The sequence below is a fragment of the Lonchura striata genome, chromosome 5, assembly GCF_046129695.1.
Source record: "Lonchura striata isolate bLonStr1 chromosome 5, bLonStr1.mat, whole genome shotgun sequence".
NCBI lineage: Eukaryota > Metazoa > Chordata > Aves > Passeriformes > Estrildidae > Lonchura > Lonchura striata.
The window spans coordinates 53,418,073-53,431,930 of NC_134607.1; the positions used below are offsets into that span (position 1 = coordinate 53,418,073).

Sequence of the window (13,858 nt, forward strand, 5' to 3'; positions counted from 1 at the left end):
CACATAAATTAATTTCCTCTGAGAACACAACACAATATTTCCATATCCTGACAACTAATTTGTTTTCCCTGAATGTTCAAATCAACTTAATTACAACTGCAATTGCTTGGGGAAAAGCTGAAAAGTTTTCCATGACACTATCTTCTGAGCTACAGGTCCTTACTGGCCTCTGCAATTACAGTGCTTTAAAAATGACAAAGAGAGAGTTCCAGCTGGTCTGAGAAAACTGATCCTATATACTTACATATACCCCTGTTCTTCTTAGTATAGTGCCCGAAAATATAAGAAACAGCTTTCTTGCTTAAAAAAAAGCTTTCTCAGCTGTCTTGAGGTTGTACATAAGCTTGAAAAACTTTGCATCAATGCACAGAAATATCTTCCCACATTGTAACTGGATTGATTATAAATTGATTATTGATTAGAAATCAATGCTCATATCAAATATATTAGATTCTATATATTCTACATATAATGTGTTCTATCATGAATTAATGGCTCCTCCCTGACAGATTTTTCATGGATGACACACTGTTCAAACTGGAAGCAATTTCTCTTACTGGAAGCTAGTCTTACCTTTTCCAATTCTAGGTCCAACTCCTCCAGGGCCAAAATCCCTTAGCTAGCATATAATTCTTATGGATACCACCTTACAAAAAGCTGCATTAAGAGATGGCTGTAAACTGCTTTAAGTCACTAAAACTGCAAGAGGAAAAGCAGTTCACTCCCACTTCATCTCTTCCTATTCCTCAAGATGTGTTTGAGATTAAACTGACATAGCAGAGGACTCTCTCTTAATGTGTGATTATCTTATGCATCAATCTGTTTCACTCCTCGTTGTTAATGAAATACCAAAAGAATCAAGAAAGGGCTCTATATTTTCAGCAACACTTCTGCCAAAAGCTTGCTCCATTGTTGCTTGTCTGTGGAAAATTACAGCATGACAACTCTTACTTTTTTCAGTTCCACACCTGATTTAGTGAACCAGAGTCATCCTGGTGAAGGTAGTTTCATTTACCAAATCTTAATTGCACCTTCTTATATTTTTTGCAAATGCTTTAATATTAGATTACATCAAATGCACTCTGTTTGGTCCCCGCCCTTTCCTATTTCCAAGGCTGACAAGGTTCCTAGTAAATGCATGTATGTAATGTCCAGTTCATACTGGTGTTACATGCAACATAAAGCAGTACACATCTTGGTCCTTGTTTCCTGTCCCCCTTTATTTCCATTTTTACTCCCACAATACATGACTTCTAAATACAAATACAAAATGCAGCAAGCTCAAAGAGCTCTGATAACAACTCTCAAAGAATCTAAGTTGAGAAGTTTCTTGAATTAATTTCCATTTTCTAGCATTCATGATGCCAGTAAATGGCCTGAAAAATATGACAAAAGTACAATCTAAAAGCCAAGAAACTGGAAAACCAACAAAGAGAACTCAGAATATCTTTCAAATTATGATTTTTAGGCAAATGTATTATTTCCAGGGATACTACTTTTAATGTGTGAGATGGCAAATCTGCTTAATGATAGAAACGCATAAACTACAGCAATTAAAAATTTGGAATCATAACAACCTAAAGAATTTCAGTTGTAGGATATGATGATCATTAAAATATGGTGTTTGTTTGTGCATTGTAATAGTCCAATTGTTAAACAAAATGGCAAAGGAATTCTCAACTCCTGCAAAAAGTTAGTCTTCAGTGCTTCCGAAGGCATTGTGTGATGTGTTTCCATTTTAATGTGAGCTGACAAGCATAGGAAATAATAGCATTCTCACCTGATTCTTTTGTTCTAGCTCTTTGACTGAACTTTGAAGTTTTTGCAGCTCCTGAACATACACAGCTACCTCCTGAGGTCCTTTGGCAAGTTCAGCTCTTAATTGGTTAATGGTAGCCTAAAAAGACAAAAAGAAAAATCCACATTTAAAACAAAGCTTTCCACGCATAATCCAACAAAAGCAAGATGTCTGGTAGCAAAATAAAAATATGTTTTCTATACAAATAAAAAGCCTAGGGAAAAAATCACCTGTAAACTAAGCTCAGAATACCATTAGAAGTATCACTGAGTATAATTTCGCAGTTGAGATTCATTTATGTTCTATTTTGGAAGATGAAAATCTCATTCAATCCAATAGCAAATGCCAGGTTGAACCCAAAATTGATGTAAACTGTAACAGATTATCTATTCCTAATTATCACAGTTCTAGCCAAAGGTGAAACCTTTCCAAGTCATTCCAGTTACATGGCCAAAATCTTAGCTGCTCTAGGAAGGGAAATGTGCTGGAAAAGGCTCTAGAAGCAAGTCTGGCATTTGATGCAAACTTGGTGTGTGACTTTTGGACACATCAACCCTGCAGGTCAGCATAATCGGAGGAACAATACTACCCCATTAAACAGGATCACTACAGAACAGAATATATCAATGACTGCACAGTATTTGAATACAGTAATGGAAGAAAACAAGAAAAGCAGAAAAGCACTTTAGGGCATAGCTGCCCTAAAATATGTGTGTTAATGCACTCATTTCAAATACACTATATAGTAGTGACCTTTTCTAAAGAAGTTTTCCTTCCTGTTGCTCTCATAAGCAGAGATTTCAGCACAAATGCATAAATACTGAATTCAAAAGTGAACTAAAGCAGAACAGAAATAACAGACAATGACCATCCAATTTACAACCTCCCTATAGAAAAAGGAACACCAAAGAGAATATAAGAACACAGTATACGACTGCATACAGTTAACTGACTTTCTGTAACGCTGTGCTTTACAATGCTATTTCATAACAGCTGTTCGCTAAAACACATCCTAGGATTGGTCTTTTTTGGCCAAACATTCCAGGAAGTTATCAGAAAACAGTATGGTTATTTCATACCAAGAGAATATAATGCAGAAAATGTGCAGAAGCTTACAAAGGACACCACTGCAGCCTTTCCAGCTAGAATCATAATTTAAATGAATAAAGATCCATTTCTTGTTCACAATTCAGTAAGACCATCCCGCATTTCTTTCTTAACAGGGAAACACATCCTCTGTAAATATTCAGTCCTGGTATTTTCTTGCTGATGTGTCTGTATGAATAATGAACCATTAAAAAAACAGGAATGCTTCTGTTTAATAACATCTTGAAATGGTCTTCATATGACAGAAATTTGCTATAAAAAGGAAATGCTTTCAAAAAAATTTACCTCAAATTTAAGTGTCTCTATCAGAAAGCAGAAAAATAAAATGGGTAAAATGGAAAGATGGAAATAAGCAGTCACAAAAGCTGTAGTAGACAGACCTCCTCAAATTTGTTTTACATATATTCCAGCGTTCCTAATGCCTTTGCTTAGTGGGAGGGAAAAAAAAAATAAACTAACAGAAATACACTAGTCATGGCTTTATGAAATTTACCCTCAATTTAGGCTACTAATTTTGTTTATGTCTTTGGGCACTCAAGTTAACAATCAAGCCCAGGTGCTGCATTTAATGAAGATTTTTAAGATATTGAAACAAATCCCAGTAAGCAGAGATTCAGAGCAATGCTTAGCTCCAAAGCAGTGCAGCTGTTTTCATAACACATTCACTATGCAGGAGCCACAGTAGTGAAAAGCTAAAGATGAAAGGAACCCCTCAGTATAAATATTCATGTGAAACATGTAGATGCCAGTTTCAGATACAGCTCTGAAAAAAGGTATAAACACCCAAAAGATTTAGGTGACAATTGTACACTATACTATTCTTCGCATCCCTCTCCTGTAGTATTTGAAGATGCTCATATAGGGCTAATACAATTTTTGTTATTTTCACCCATACTGAGCATTTATCTTATTTTTGAAAGCCAATATTAATATGTGTATCCTCAGCCAGCCTGTAAAACCAGCAAAGGATGGTGTAAAAACTACTTTAAACTTTCAGCCCTTGATGTGTTCTTGAAGAGCAAAGCTGAGATGAAACATGGTCAAACATTTATGTCAAGCACTGCAGCCACTATGCCAATGAAGGACTTCCAGTTCTTATTTTCTTATGCACAACACGTAGCAAAATTGTGTTTTAGCCAGAAGCTGTTTGAGACAGTTTGAGGGGTAGAGTCTTCTTAAAGAGGCAAATCTAAGATGCTGCATCTCTCTTCCTCTGCTTGTATAGTGGAAGTCATAACTGACAGAAGAGCAGAATAACCAAAACGTTTGAAGAAGTTAGAAGATTTAATTAAGAAGAATGCCTTTTCATTATGATTAATTATTATTTTCCATTTTCATATGATAACCACAGCAAAGCTAGATATCACAACTTTATGTATGATTATTATGCATGATTATTATACCTCAGAGTTAGCCTGCTCAGCCTGCAAGTGCTTGCACTCATCTTTCAGCTTTTCAGATTCTCTTTCACGTTCCAGGGTCATTTTATCCATCAGTGTTTGAACTTGGACCAGCTCCTTTTTCAGGACAGCCACATCTTCCACACCAGGCCTTTGTAGCTGAAAAGTTGTGAGCAGTGAGCAACATCACAATGGCAGACATGCTTCCAGTGTCAATGTCATTTCTAAAAATCTATCAAATCATCCATTTATAGACAAGGTGACATATACAGTACTACAGCTAGGCTTAACGAGAAAAAAAAAAAAAAAAAGAGCTAAAAATCTCCCCAGAAAAACCCCAAAACCACAGAGAAGTGCTTATAATTCCCAAAGAAAAGAGTATTTAAGGGCTAATTTTTAGTTTTTGTCTGCTAAATTTTGATCTTGCCGACTGATTTCAACCAAATCTGACAAAAGGAAAATTGTCTCAAAGATTTAATTTGTGTAACTTTTATGTAGGTAGATGGCTAGATACAGGATACTGCCCCCATCTTCAAGAATTATTACAGAAAATCACCACAGACAAAACAAAAAGGGCAGTTGAAGGCAGTGTCTTGAAGATTCTGTCAGATACGGTTCATACCAAACACACAAGTAAAATCTGTTGGTAATTGCATCTCAAGCACCATATCATCCCTCAGCATGAAACAGTATGGAGGGAAAGGAGAGGGATGGCAACTAGGAGAACTAAAGAAAGCAGAGAAAATGAGTGTTGGCATCTTTAGAAGAGAAAAGGAACAGAATAAATGATAAGGAAAAGGCAAGAGAAGAAGCAACTGAATAGGGAAGAATGGATAGGTCCAACATTTGAGCAGGTCCAATAGGCCCTTAAGGGCAGTCAGCTACAGGGAAGAAGGGGGATAAACAAGTCCTACTTTCCTCCAGAGTCTAAACAGTAGCTGAGTGTGATAAACTAGGAAATTCCTTGCATTACTGCTTTAGAAGTTGCCCAACATGCTGAGTCACTGCGATTGCTCCCTGAAGCCATGGCTGAATATAAAAGTCATCAGGAGGCCAAATTCTGGAATACACACACATTGGTATTATCAGCCAAGCACAAGAGGGACAAGATTAACATAGGCATGATGATGACAGCTGCCAGTTTTTCAGCCACCATGTCACACAACACCTCTCTGAGCACTTTTTAAAAATCCAGCTGCCCAAGGACAGTCAGAGCATAACACCTCATGGAAAAAGAGCGACATAAAGATAGCTGTGGAAGATAGCAATGGCACACTCCAAGTTCAGGTCTGTGCAGCATATCGATATGCGTAACACGCTGCAGAAATGCTGAAAGGCAGAGCATCAAACGAGAAGACTATAACATAATGCAGCGTGAATTTTAGTGTATGTCAGAAACAAAATAAAATTTCTCATTGGAAAATCACTGAAAATGTAGATCAAAAACAATGGTACTCTGAACTTTTTCAGCCCACAAGCAGATATCTTCAAGTTCAACAGAGTTTCACTGCTTTAAAACTGTGTTTGCAAGCATTTAAATAAATGCCTCCCTTGACTTGAAAACAACAAAAACATTAATGTGACTTGAAAACAACAAAAACATTAATGTGATGTGAATACCAGTTCTGTCTTTAAATCTTCTACTGTACTTCTCTCTTTCTGCAGTTCTTGTCTCAGATTTGTCACTTTCTGTTCTGCACCTTCCCGAAGGCCGATTTCTTCATCATACTTTGATTTAAGATCTAATAAGAAAGAAGTTGAATAAATGAACCCTTTCACAAATTGCACAAGTAAAGAAGAGAATCAGATCTCATTCTAATACACTTACCCACAATTTCAGTGGCCAGTTGTGCTGCTTTTTGCTCAAATAAGTCTTTCATTTGCTTAATGTTAAAATTTTCTACTTGGATCTCTTCTAGTTGCCGTTCTAATGATTCTATTTCCATAAAAAGAACAGTATTATTTTCTAGAAGAATCAGGACAATACAGTTCTTCATGCTCATAACTAACCATGAGAGGTGAATATGTAATCCGAAATCCCTTAACATCTAATCATCTTAGCAAAGTGAACAACTTTACTGAAGTTAAATATCTGCAAGCATGTTGCCAGGGTCACTAGTTGAGTACTCTGCAGGATTAAATACATATTCGTTTTCATTGGTCACAAATAGCTCTTCAGATCACTGCAACATGATGCTGAACTCCAAGCCCTGAACTGTAATTAAAAGCTTTAACCAATATCAGTCAGATAGTTTATGTTTAAATAGGGAAAATTTCATTCTAGGAGAGCCTCATGGAGAAAAACTGAGCAAAAATTATGGGTCTTCAAACAGGAAAAAAAAATATTCACTGTTTTCTTTGCTAGCAATGAGCACAGAAAAACATTTCATAAAACCAGCACTGAAAAATGCTATACTTTTTAGCTTATATAGGATAGTGCTATAGTATATATCTGACTGCTTGAATATATGAAATTATTAAAGAAGTGTTCAAAATGCCTCAAGAGAACTGCTTTCAGATTCAGTACTCCTGTTTTGCTTCTAAAAATTTCAAACCCTGAGCCTCTGGAACATTTCCCAAGACTACTGCTTAACCTAAATAGCTCTTAATAGATCTTAAAATGCATTTTTTTGCCAGCAATTGTAACATTCTAGCTTTCTAGCTCTTTCTTTTACCGAAAGTGCGAATTAACCTAAAAGCTAAACCAAAATAAATTCCAAAGCTGTGCAGAAATTAATATAATAAAATGTTAGCCACCTGTAGACGTAGCTGTTGTCAATCCATCAGATTTAGATTCCTTAAGAAAACAAAATAAATGCAGCATTAGATAGTAGCAATAAAAACTACTACTTCCAAAGTTCATCCATTTTTTGGAAAAGACAGGGAAACTAAGAATTCTGTGCTCAAATACTGCACAGCAGAATAAAAATACCTGAATTCAAACAGTTGTATTTGGAAGCCTGGAAAAGGCCAAGATGACTTTTCATTTCAGATATTGCTACACTATTAAGGTTTCCACTGATAAGGCTCCAGTAAGAATGCCTTCCCCCTCCCTTTCCTCACTACAGAAATCTGTCCTAAAAACAGAGGTTACAGACATCAATAAGTACATCCTGAGAGGGTGCTTTGTCAGAAAGCAATTTCAGAGGTTTTTAACTATCATGAATCTAAGCAACTCAATAGTAATAAAAAAAAAAAGGGCTTCCTTTAGGACACAACACACTACAATTTGCCTTGCATTATTTTTTGAGGTCAGCTGGACACCTATGAACTACCACTGCTGTTTTCCAAACGTTCTTACAAGAAAGACTCCAACAGCCTTTTCTCATAAAAAATGAAGCACCACATTCAATTTACTTTCCTTAATAAACTGAGTTCTGAATAAGCTCAACAGAAGGAAAAGTCTAAGGTGAACTTGTAGTAAGTAGTATGGAATAGATAGTAGTATCTAGTCTGACTTTGTTCTTTACCTTTACATACACAGTTACTTTGTGTAGAGATAACTAGCTTTGTTTGCAAGAACACGCCAATATTTAAATTACAGAACTAACTAAATCAGGCCACGTGCCTTACAAAAAAGGTTTAATCTTCAATGTCAATGCTGACGATAAACCTGCTTCAAGTATTTTAAAGCAATTACTTGCTGCCGCTGCCCCTGCAATTTCTCTAGTTCTTTCTTCAGCTCTTCTGAATACCATCTCTCCTCCTGAGGGGGAAAATGATAACAAAAAAAAAAAAAAGGAGATGGGGAGAGAGACTATAAATTTAGTTGCTTAAGACAGTGGAACACTTCAATTTGAAACAAAGAACCAAGTGCAAGTAAAATACATTTCCAACCTTCAGTGAAGCTTGCAAGTCTTGGACTTCTTGCCGGAGCAGTGATACTTCATCTCTGAATAAATATATCCACAGAGTGGAGAAAATGAATACATAGGGGTTATAGTTTGTCAATTACATACAAATTGTAAGGTGGGTTAAGTAATTGGACTGATAGCCATGTACTACATAGATATAACTTACATATTGATATTTATTTTTAGGTTTTTTTTTAAACTTGTAACAAACAAGATTAATATCAGCTTGCACATCTCCTGAAAAATGCTAAACATATTAAATGGAAAAGTAAAGAAATAGATATGAAAAAAAGTCTCATGAAAACAGAATCTAAATCTGAATCAGTGCATCAGCTCAACCACATGAGTTCACAATGACAAAGCTATGCGTTGGGACATTTAACTGGTTTGCATGCCTTCATACAAAAAGGACAGTTTTCTTCTCCTTCACTTTCAATATCATGTAAAGGAACACTGCTAAGCAACAGCATGCTATCTTAACCCTGAAATATGCAGTTACATAATTTTTAATCCACACAGCAATTTGGTATGCCCCACAGATATATTCACTTAATGGTCTGAATATTTAAAGCCTTAGAATTTTAAATTCTCAAATTTCATGCTCAAGCCTCCAGCCACACAAGAACACGTGATCCAAGGCTAGAACAGTTAGTAATTGATTGATACAGAACCCTTTAAAATAACAGCTCTCCTTAGAGAGTTGCACAACTATACACACAAGCATAATGTTGCATTACGGAGATACAGCCACTCCTAATCAAGAATACAAAGGTTATTAAAATAATGCAAAAATGTCCTTTCTTATTGTTTGTACAGTGGCAACACTAAGGGTTACACAGAATATATACATGAGGGTACCAGTGCCAAAAAATCCTCTTAAGTTTTATACCATACAATTTTATTGCTGCTGGTGTGCATTATCCCCTCCTCCACAGATGTTCTTTCAAATTATCTCAGGAGAAAAGAAGACACCAAAGCAAGTAATTCCTCAGCTAAACTGGTAAGGAATAAATTTAATCCACATTACCATATTAACATCAGGTCAGGGTCATCAAGTAGCAAGTGAAACATGCATTTGAACCAGTGGAGCAAGAACTCCAAGGTGCATCAATTTTAATGACAAAACAAACATGGGATATTGGGAGATCTATGTTTTTTCAGAGGAAAATTTTGTTATGTACACATTATTCTGCCTGTGTGATACATTCACTGGAGGTTTGCAAGTACAACTTTACTGAGGCAGGTATAGCTACATTCCAAAACATGTACATTGGTTGTGGGTGGAGAAGAGGGAGTCACTTTCTCATCAGTACAAGTAAATAAATGAGCTAAGATTCAGATCTAAGTTTATAAATAAAAAAGCAGGTGGAACAGTTAGCTGTAGTGAAGTTGAACTGAACATATACCAGACCTGCAATACCAAAGCATTTAATATGCCTTGGTCTTCACAACAGATTGAAGGGTTGAGTTGTATAAATCAAGTTTGTAATAGAGTGGAAGGTGGAGGGGAGGAGAATGGAATCAGTTTGTAATATAAGGAGCCTTCTACAGCAGTTGCCTTGATATCCCCAACAAAATCTTGCTCAACCATTCTAAAATAAAACCTGAATTTAGTTTAACCAGTGGAAAATGCATGGGGGGTGGGGGGGCTTTAGGGGCATTAGTGTAAGGGATCACTACAGGCACTGTAACTTTGCTTTTCTTCCCATCATCCAATCCTCACCAAAGCTCCTTTTCTGCTAGCAATGTGACTATCCTTTCCTCCTCTCAACACATCTGAGCCTACCAACTGGAAAATCCTTAGTGCCTTTTCACTCCATCCACTCTGTTGCTCACCTGTAAAGCCAGTGCCTCCACCCTAGAACTGAGTACTGATAGCCTTGCTGAATTACACTGAGGGGAATTACATGATTTACTCTCGGAACATATTCATCATGGTTTACTGGGGAGTGGGAGGAAGAGGAAACTGTAATTCCCAGTACTTAACTTGTCCTATTTACTACATATGGAATTTCACCTCCCAGTCTTGGTCCTAAGAATTGCACATAAGCTTCACACATGGAGAGCAAGTGGAATGGCACCCTGCTGCAGGCTGCAATATTCCTTTAATATTGAATTCCAAGGCTTGGAAAAACATATTTATGTTGAATGAGGGTTTTTTCAAGCAAGCACACAAATGAGTAGCATTAAAGAATGCCACACTAATAGGAAAATATAGCTCATGTGTTACACAATGGCTCTCACCAGACTCCCTTTATTCCATCTAAACTCCCTGACCTTGTCCACTTTTTCAGTTATGTGAGAGAAAACGAAAACTACTTGTCCTTAAACTATCATGAGTCAGAGAAAAATAACTAAATTTCACCAGCCAATATCTGGCTGGCTTTGGAAATTTGCAGGCATAAAAATAAGTATTTCATAAACTATATAAACAATATAGTTATGACAAATAATTTCCCCACGTGAATGCTATTATCCTACAAAAGTATCACTTCAGGTCAAAGTTGAACTACTCCAAAAAGACTTAAATCAGGCATAAAAAGAATATTCATTATTGAATAAATATGCACATCAGAAGCCCAATATGACTTTACTAGTACCCTATCACTTTATTCTGTATAAAGCCCCAATTTTGATTTCTTTTGATGCAGCAGCTGACAGAGAAGGCAACTACCCACAAGGAAGGAGTCTTCCAAGACTTCTGCTAATGCTGGCTCCTACTGGCCTGCCAGCTTCGCTCAGATCTGCATTTGGGTAACTGAAACATGTTATCTTCCACACTCTTTTCTCACCAAAGAGCCACCCTCTCTTGAGCTAGTTACATAAATACATGTCTTTCTTTCAATGTAATTATTTGTCATTTTGAGCCATATTTCTGGTTTTGATAAACATTTCAACTGTTTACTTCCCAGGATCAGCAGAAGCCACAGGGTCACGTGCTGAGTACCTCTGTGCTGCTCACTCTGACTCTCCTGTGTACAAATCAAGGGAGTCTGGGGGAGTGTGACAAAACAGCAGCATGGACTGCTCTTTACAGCAGCACAAAACAAGCACTGAACAGAAAAAGAATTAACAGGAAGCCAGGGGAAAACTCCAAGAAAAACTTTCCCAAAGCAACTCGGACTACTCAGTTAAACATTTCTAGAGAAAGCTTCACGTTATCAGTCGCTTCTACATACCATTGCTTTCAAAAATGAAACAACCTGATATTCTCCCTAGGGATGTATTCAATAATATAGTTTTGACCAATAAATAAATAAATAAATAAACTAGTTAAGATTTCTCAAGATCAGCATGGATTTTCTGAAACACAGAAGGAGAATTACTGGCACACATAGAAACTTCTCAGATTTGCAAATAACTAGGTAATAAGGGAAGCTATTTAGGCAAATACTGATATTGTAATTGCCCAGTAACTACCCTAATTAACCAGGGACAAAATTGGGTTTCTTCTCTATCTTTAGGGTTGTCCTCTCCACTCTCCAATGATGATATTTCAGTTCTATGTTAGAAATCAGGAGAAACCCACATTTTTTCTGCCACACTTGTAAAAATCATTCTGGTCTGTAATGCTGCATTGTCTACTGAATCAGAAACAGGTGGCTTAATATCATAAACACATGTATCTGATTTTCACTTACTGTCAGATCAATATCAGACAATATAAGTTACAAGCTGCCTTTTAATTCTAGTTGGAAATGGGACCAGAACATTTAAATACTTGACTGCATAAATTCAAATTAATAAAGCCTTCAGTGTAACTAGAAGCAGCTCAACACTGGCAGAAAAGCACATGCACAAACAAGTACTGTTTCACCTTTCTGGTGACAGATGACCTTCCCCTCCATGAGTTGAATCAATGCCAGAATTATGAACTGCTTCATAATGCTTGAACAGCTCCTCTGCTGATCCATGAGACTTCATACAGAGAGGACAAATAAAGCCCTATTTCAAAAAGGAAAAACAAACAAACAAAAATATGAAATACCTTTCTTTTCCATCTTGTTTTTACACAGAACGGCAAATTTTGTTTCCACATTTAAGTAGTAAATGCAATTTCGAAGATTCATACTAATTCTTTCATGCTCAATAAGAATTTCTGCAATTAAAATGTTAGAAAATGTCTGCAAAAGGCACATTCCATTATTCAGTAGGTTTTTTTCCCCCAACAGTATTACATACTAGCAACAAAATTTTATTTAGCAAAACAAAAAGGACTGTTCTGCAATTCCTTCTCTGCCGCAACAAAACATTTTCCATACAACTTCCCATAAAATCCCATTCTTATTCCAAATAGAAGGTAGCAGCTGGAGTTTGGTCTTTAAAAAGGATATATAAAGATCCACTCTAAAGCACAGTTATTCATAAACCAATTATATTCATATTGAAACTACTGACTGTAATATGGACCGACAACTAAGAATCACTTTTTACCTTTCATATAATTAATTGTTAAGTACCATTCAGATAAATACCACATCAAGAAAATCAGATCTCTACAGCCTTAAGAATCTGAAATAATCCATTTTCTTTCCAGCATATATACTACAAGCTTACCAGAGTGGAAATTTAGCAGATCAATGCTCTCATTCCACCCATTAGCCCACAAATGAAACAGTGCTATGTTCCTCTCTATGTATCTCTAAACATTTGTGGAGTGCTCAAGCTGCCACTTACCAGAAGTACCATCCACCTAATTTTTCACAGTTTATTACATTTGGTATTGACTGCTGGACTACATGCTGGCTCCTCACTCATGTGGTTATCATGCCAACTCTGAGCCCAATTCCCATCCACATTTCAGCCCATGACAGTAGCTACACTGAGACATTCCCATAGTAAGAGCTAAAAACCTCATCTCACATTAAAGACTCCCTGTAATCCCTGTAATTCAAGCAGAGTAAAAGGGACATCATGTAAGTGGGGTGCCTGTCTTTAACTTTTTTAAGGCCCCCTGTCCCTTTAATTTGTTTCAAATATGCATTTTTACATTTATATGTTATTCTTAGGTTTCTTATGCCACTACAAACCAGTGTACTCCAACATTCAACCAAGGTTCTCCAGTATCCAAGATGAGAGCACTGCTCTAAATGGGACTATCACACTTCATCTAGCACAGGCTCACACACCAGTTATGAAGGACACATGAAGACTTTTGACACTTTTGTGCTCTTAACTTTGCATCTGGATGCTAACAGATTTAAATATTAGGACAAAGTGAACATAATGAATGTGTATGTTGATAACCACAAATAGCATTCATTTATTAATTTGGCATTCACAGTCTTTTGTTTCACGAGTCACTAAGAATTCAACAACATTTACAGAGTTTTAACCCAGGAAAACTACCGTGTTCAGCTACTCAAATGTAGCCAAAGCTCTAAACAGAGCCTTCATAACTTCTATTATGTATTTAGTGTTTCAGAAATTAATTACTAAATACAGTTGCTTGTCATGTCCACCACATATCATATGGAAAATTAATTTTGTCACAACTATACCAAACAAAACAGAGTACTCTTTCCTAAGCAAGAAACAGGCATCCAACCTTAACAACCATTTATTTATTTGCAGAGTTGATCAGCACAGTTTCACTCCAGATTCAATCAAGTTAACTAATATATAAGTATACATACAGAAAATTTGTTCAGCTACTGGGTTCCCAGTAATGTTTATCTGATACAATTAGCACAGGATGC

The 13,858-nt window shown here is 36.4% G+C and overlaps 1 protein-coding gene across 3 annotated transcripts in view; it reads right to left on the reverse strand.

The window, feature by feature from the left end:
* The window catches only part of EEA1 (early endosome antigen 1), a 65,922-nt gene that overhangs the window by 33,318 nt on the left and 18,746 nt on the right, over positions 1–13,858 (reverse strand). For all 3 annotated transcript variants that reach the window (XM_021527995.2, XM_021527994.3, XM_077783557.1), the window contains exons 3-10: positions 11,977–12,104; positions 8,143–8,197; positions 7,946–8,011; positions 7,063–7,102; positions 6,134–6,241; positions 5,926–6,047; positions 4,309–4,464; positions 1,781–1,897 (exon numbers count right to left, since the gene is read on the reverse strand). In XM_021527995.2, coding sequence (XP_021383670.1) covers positions 1,781–1,897; positions 4,309–4,464; positions 5,926–6,047; positions 6,134–6,241; positions 7,063–7,102; positions 7,946–8,011; positions 8,143–8,197; positions 11,977–12,104 — 792 coding nt within the window. The remainder of the gene's footprint in view (positions 1–1,780; positions 1,898–4,308; positions 4,465–5,925; positions 6,048–6,133; positions 6,242–7,062; positions 7,103–7,945; positions 8,012–8,142; positions 8,198–11,976; positions 12,105–13,858) is intronic.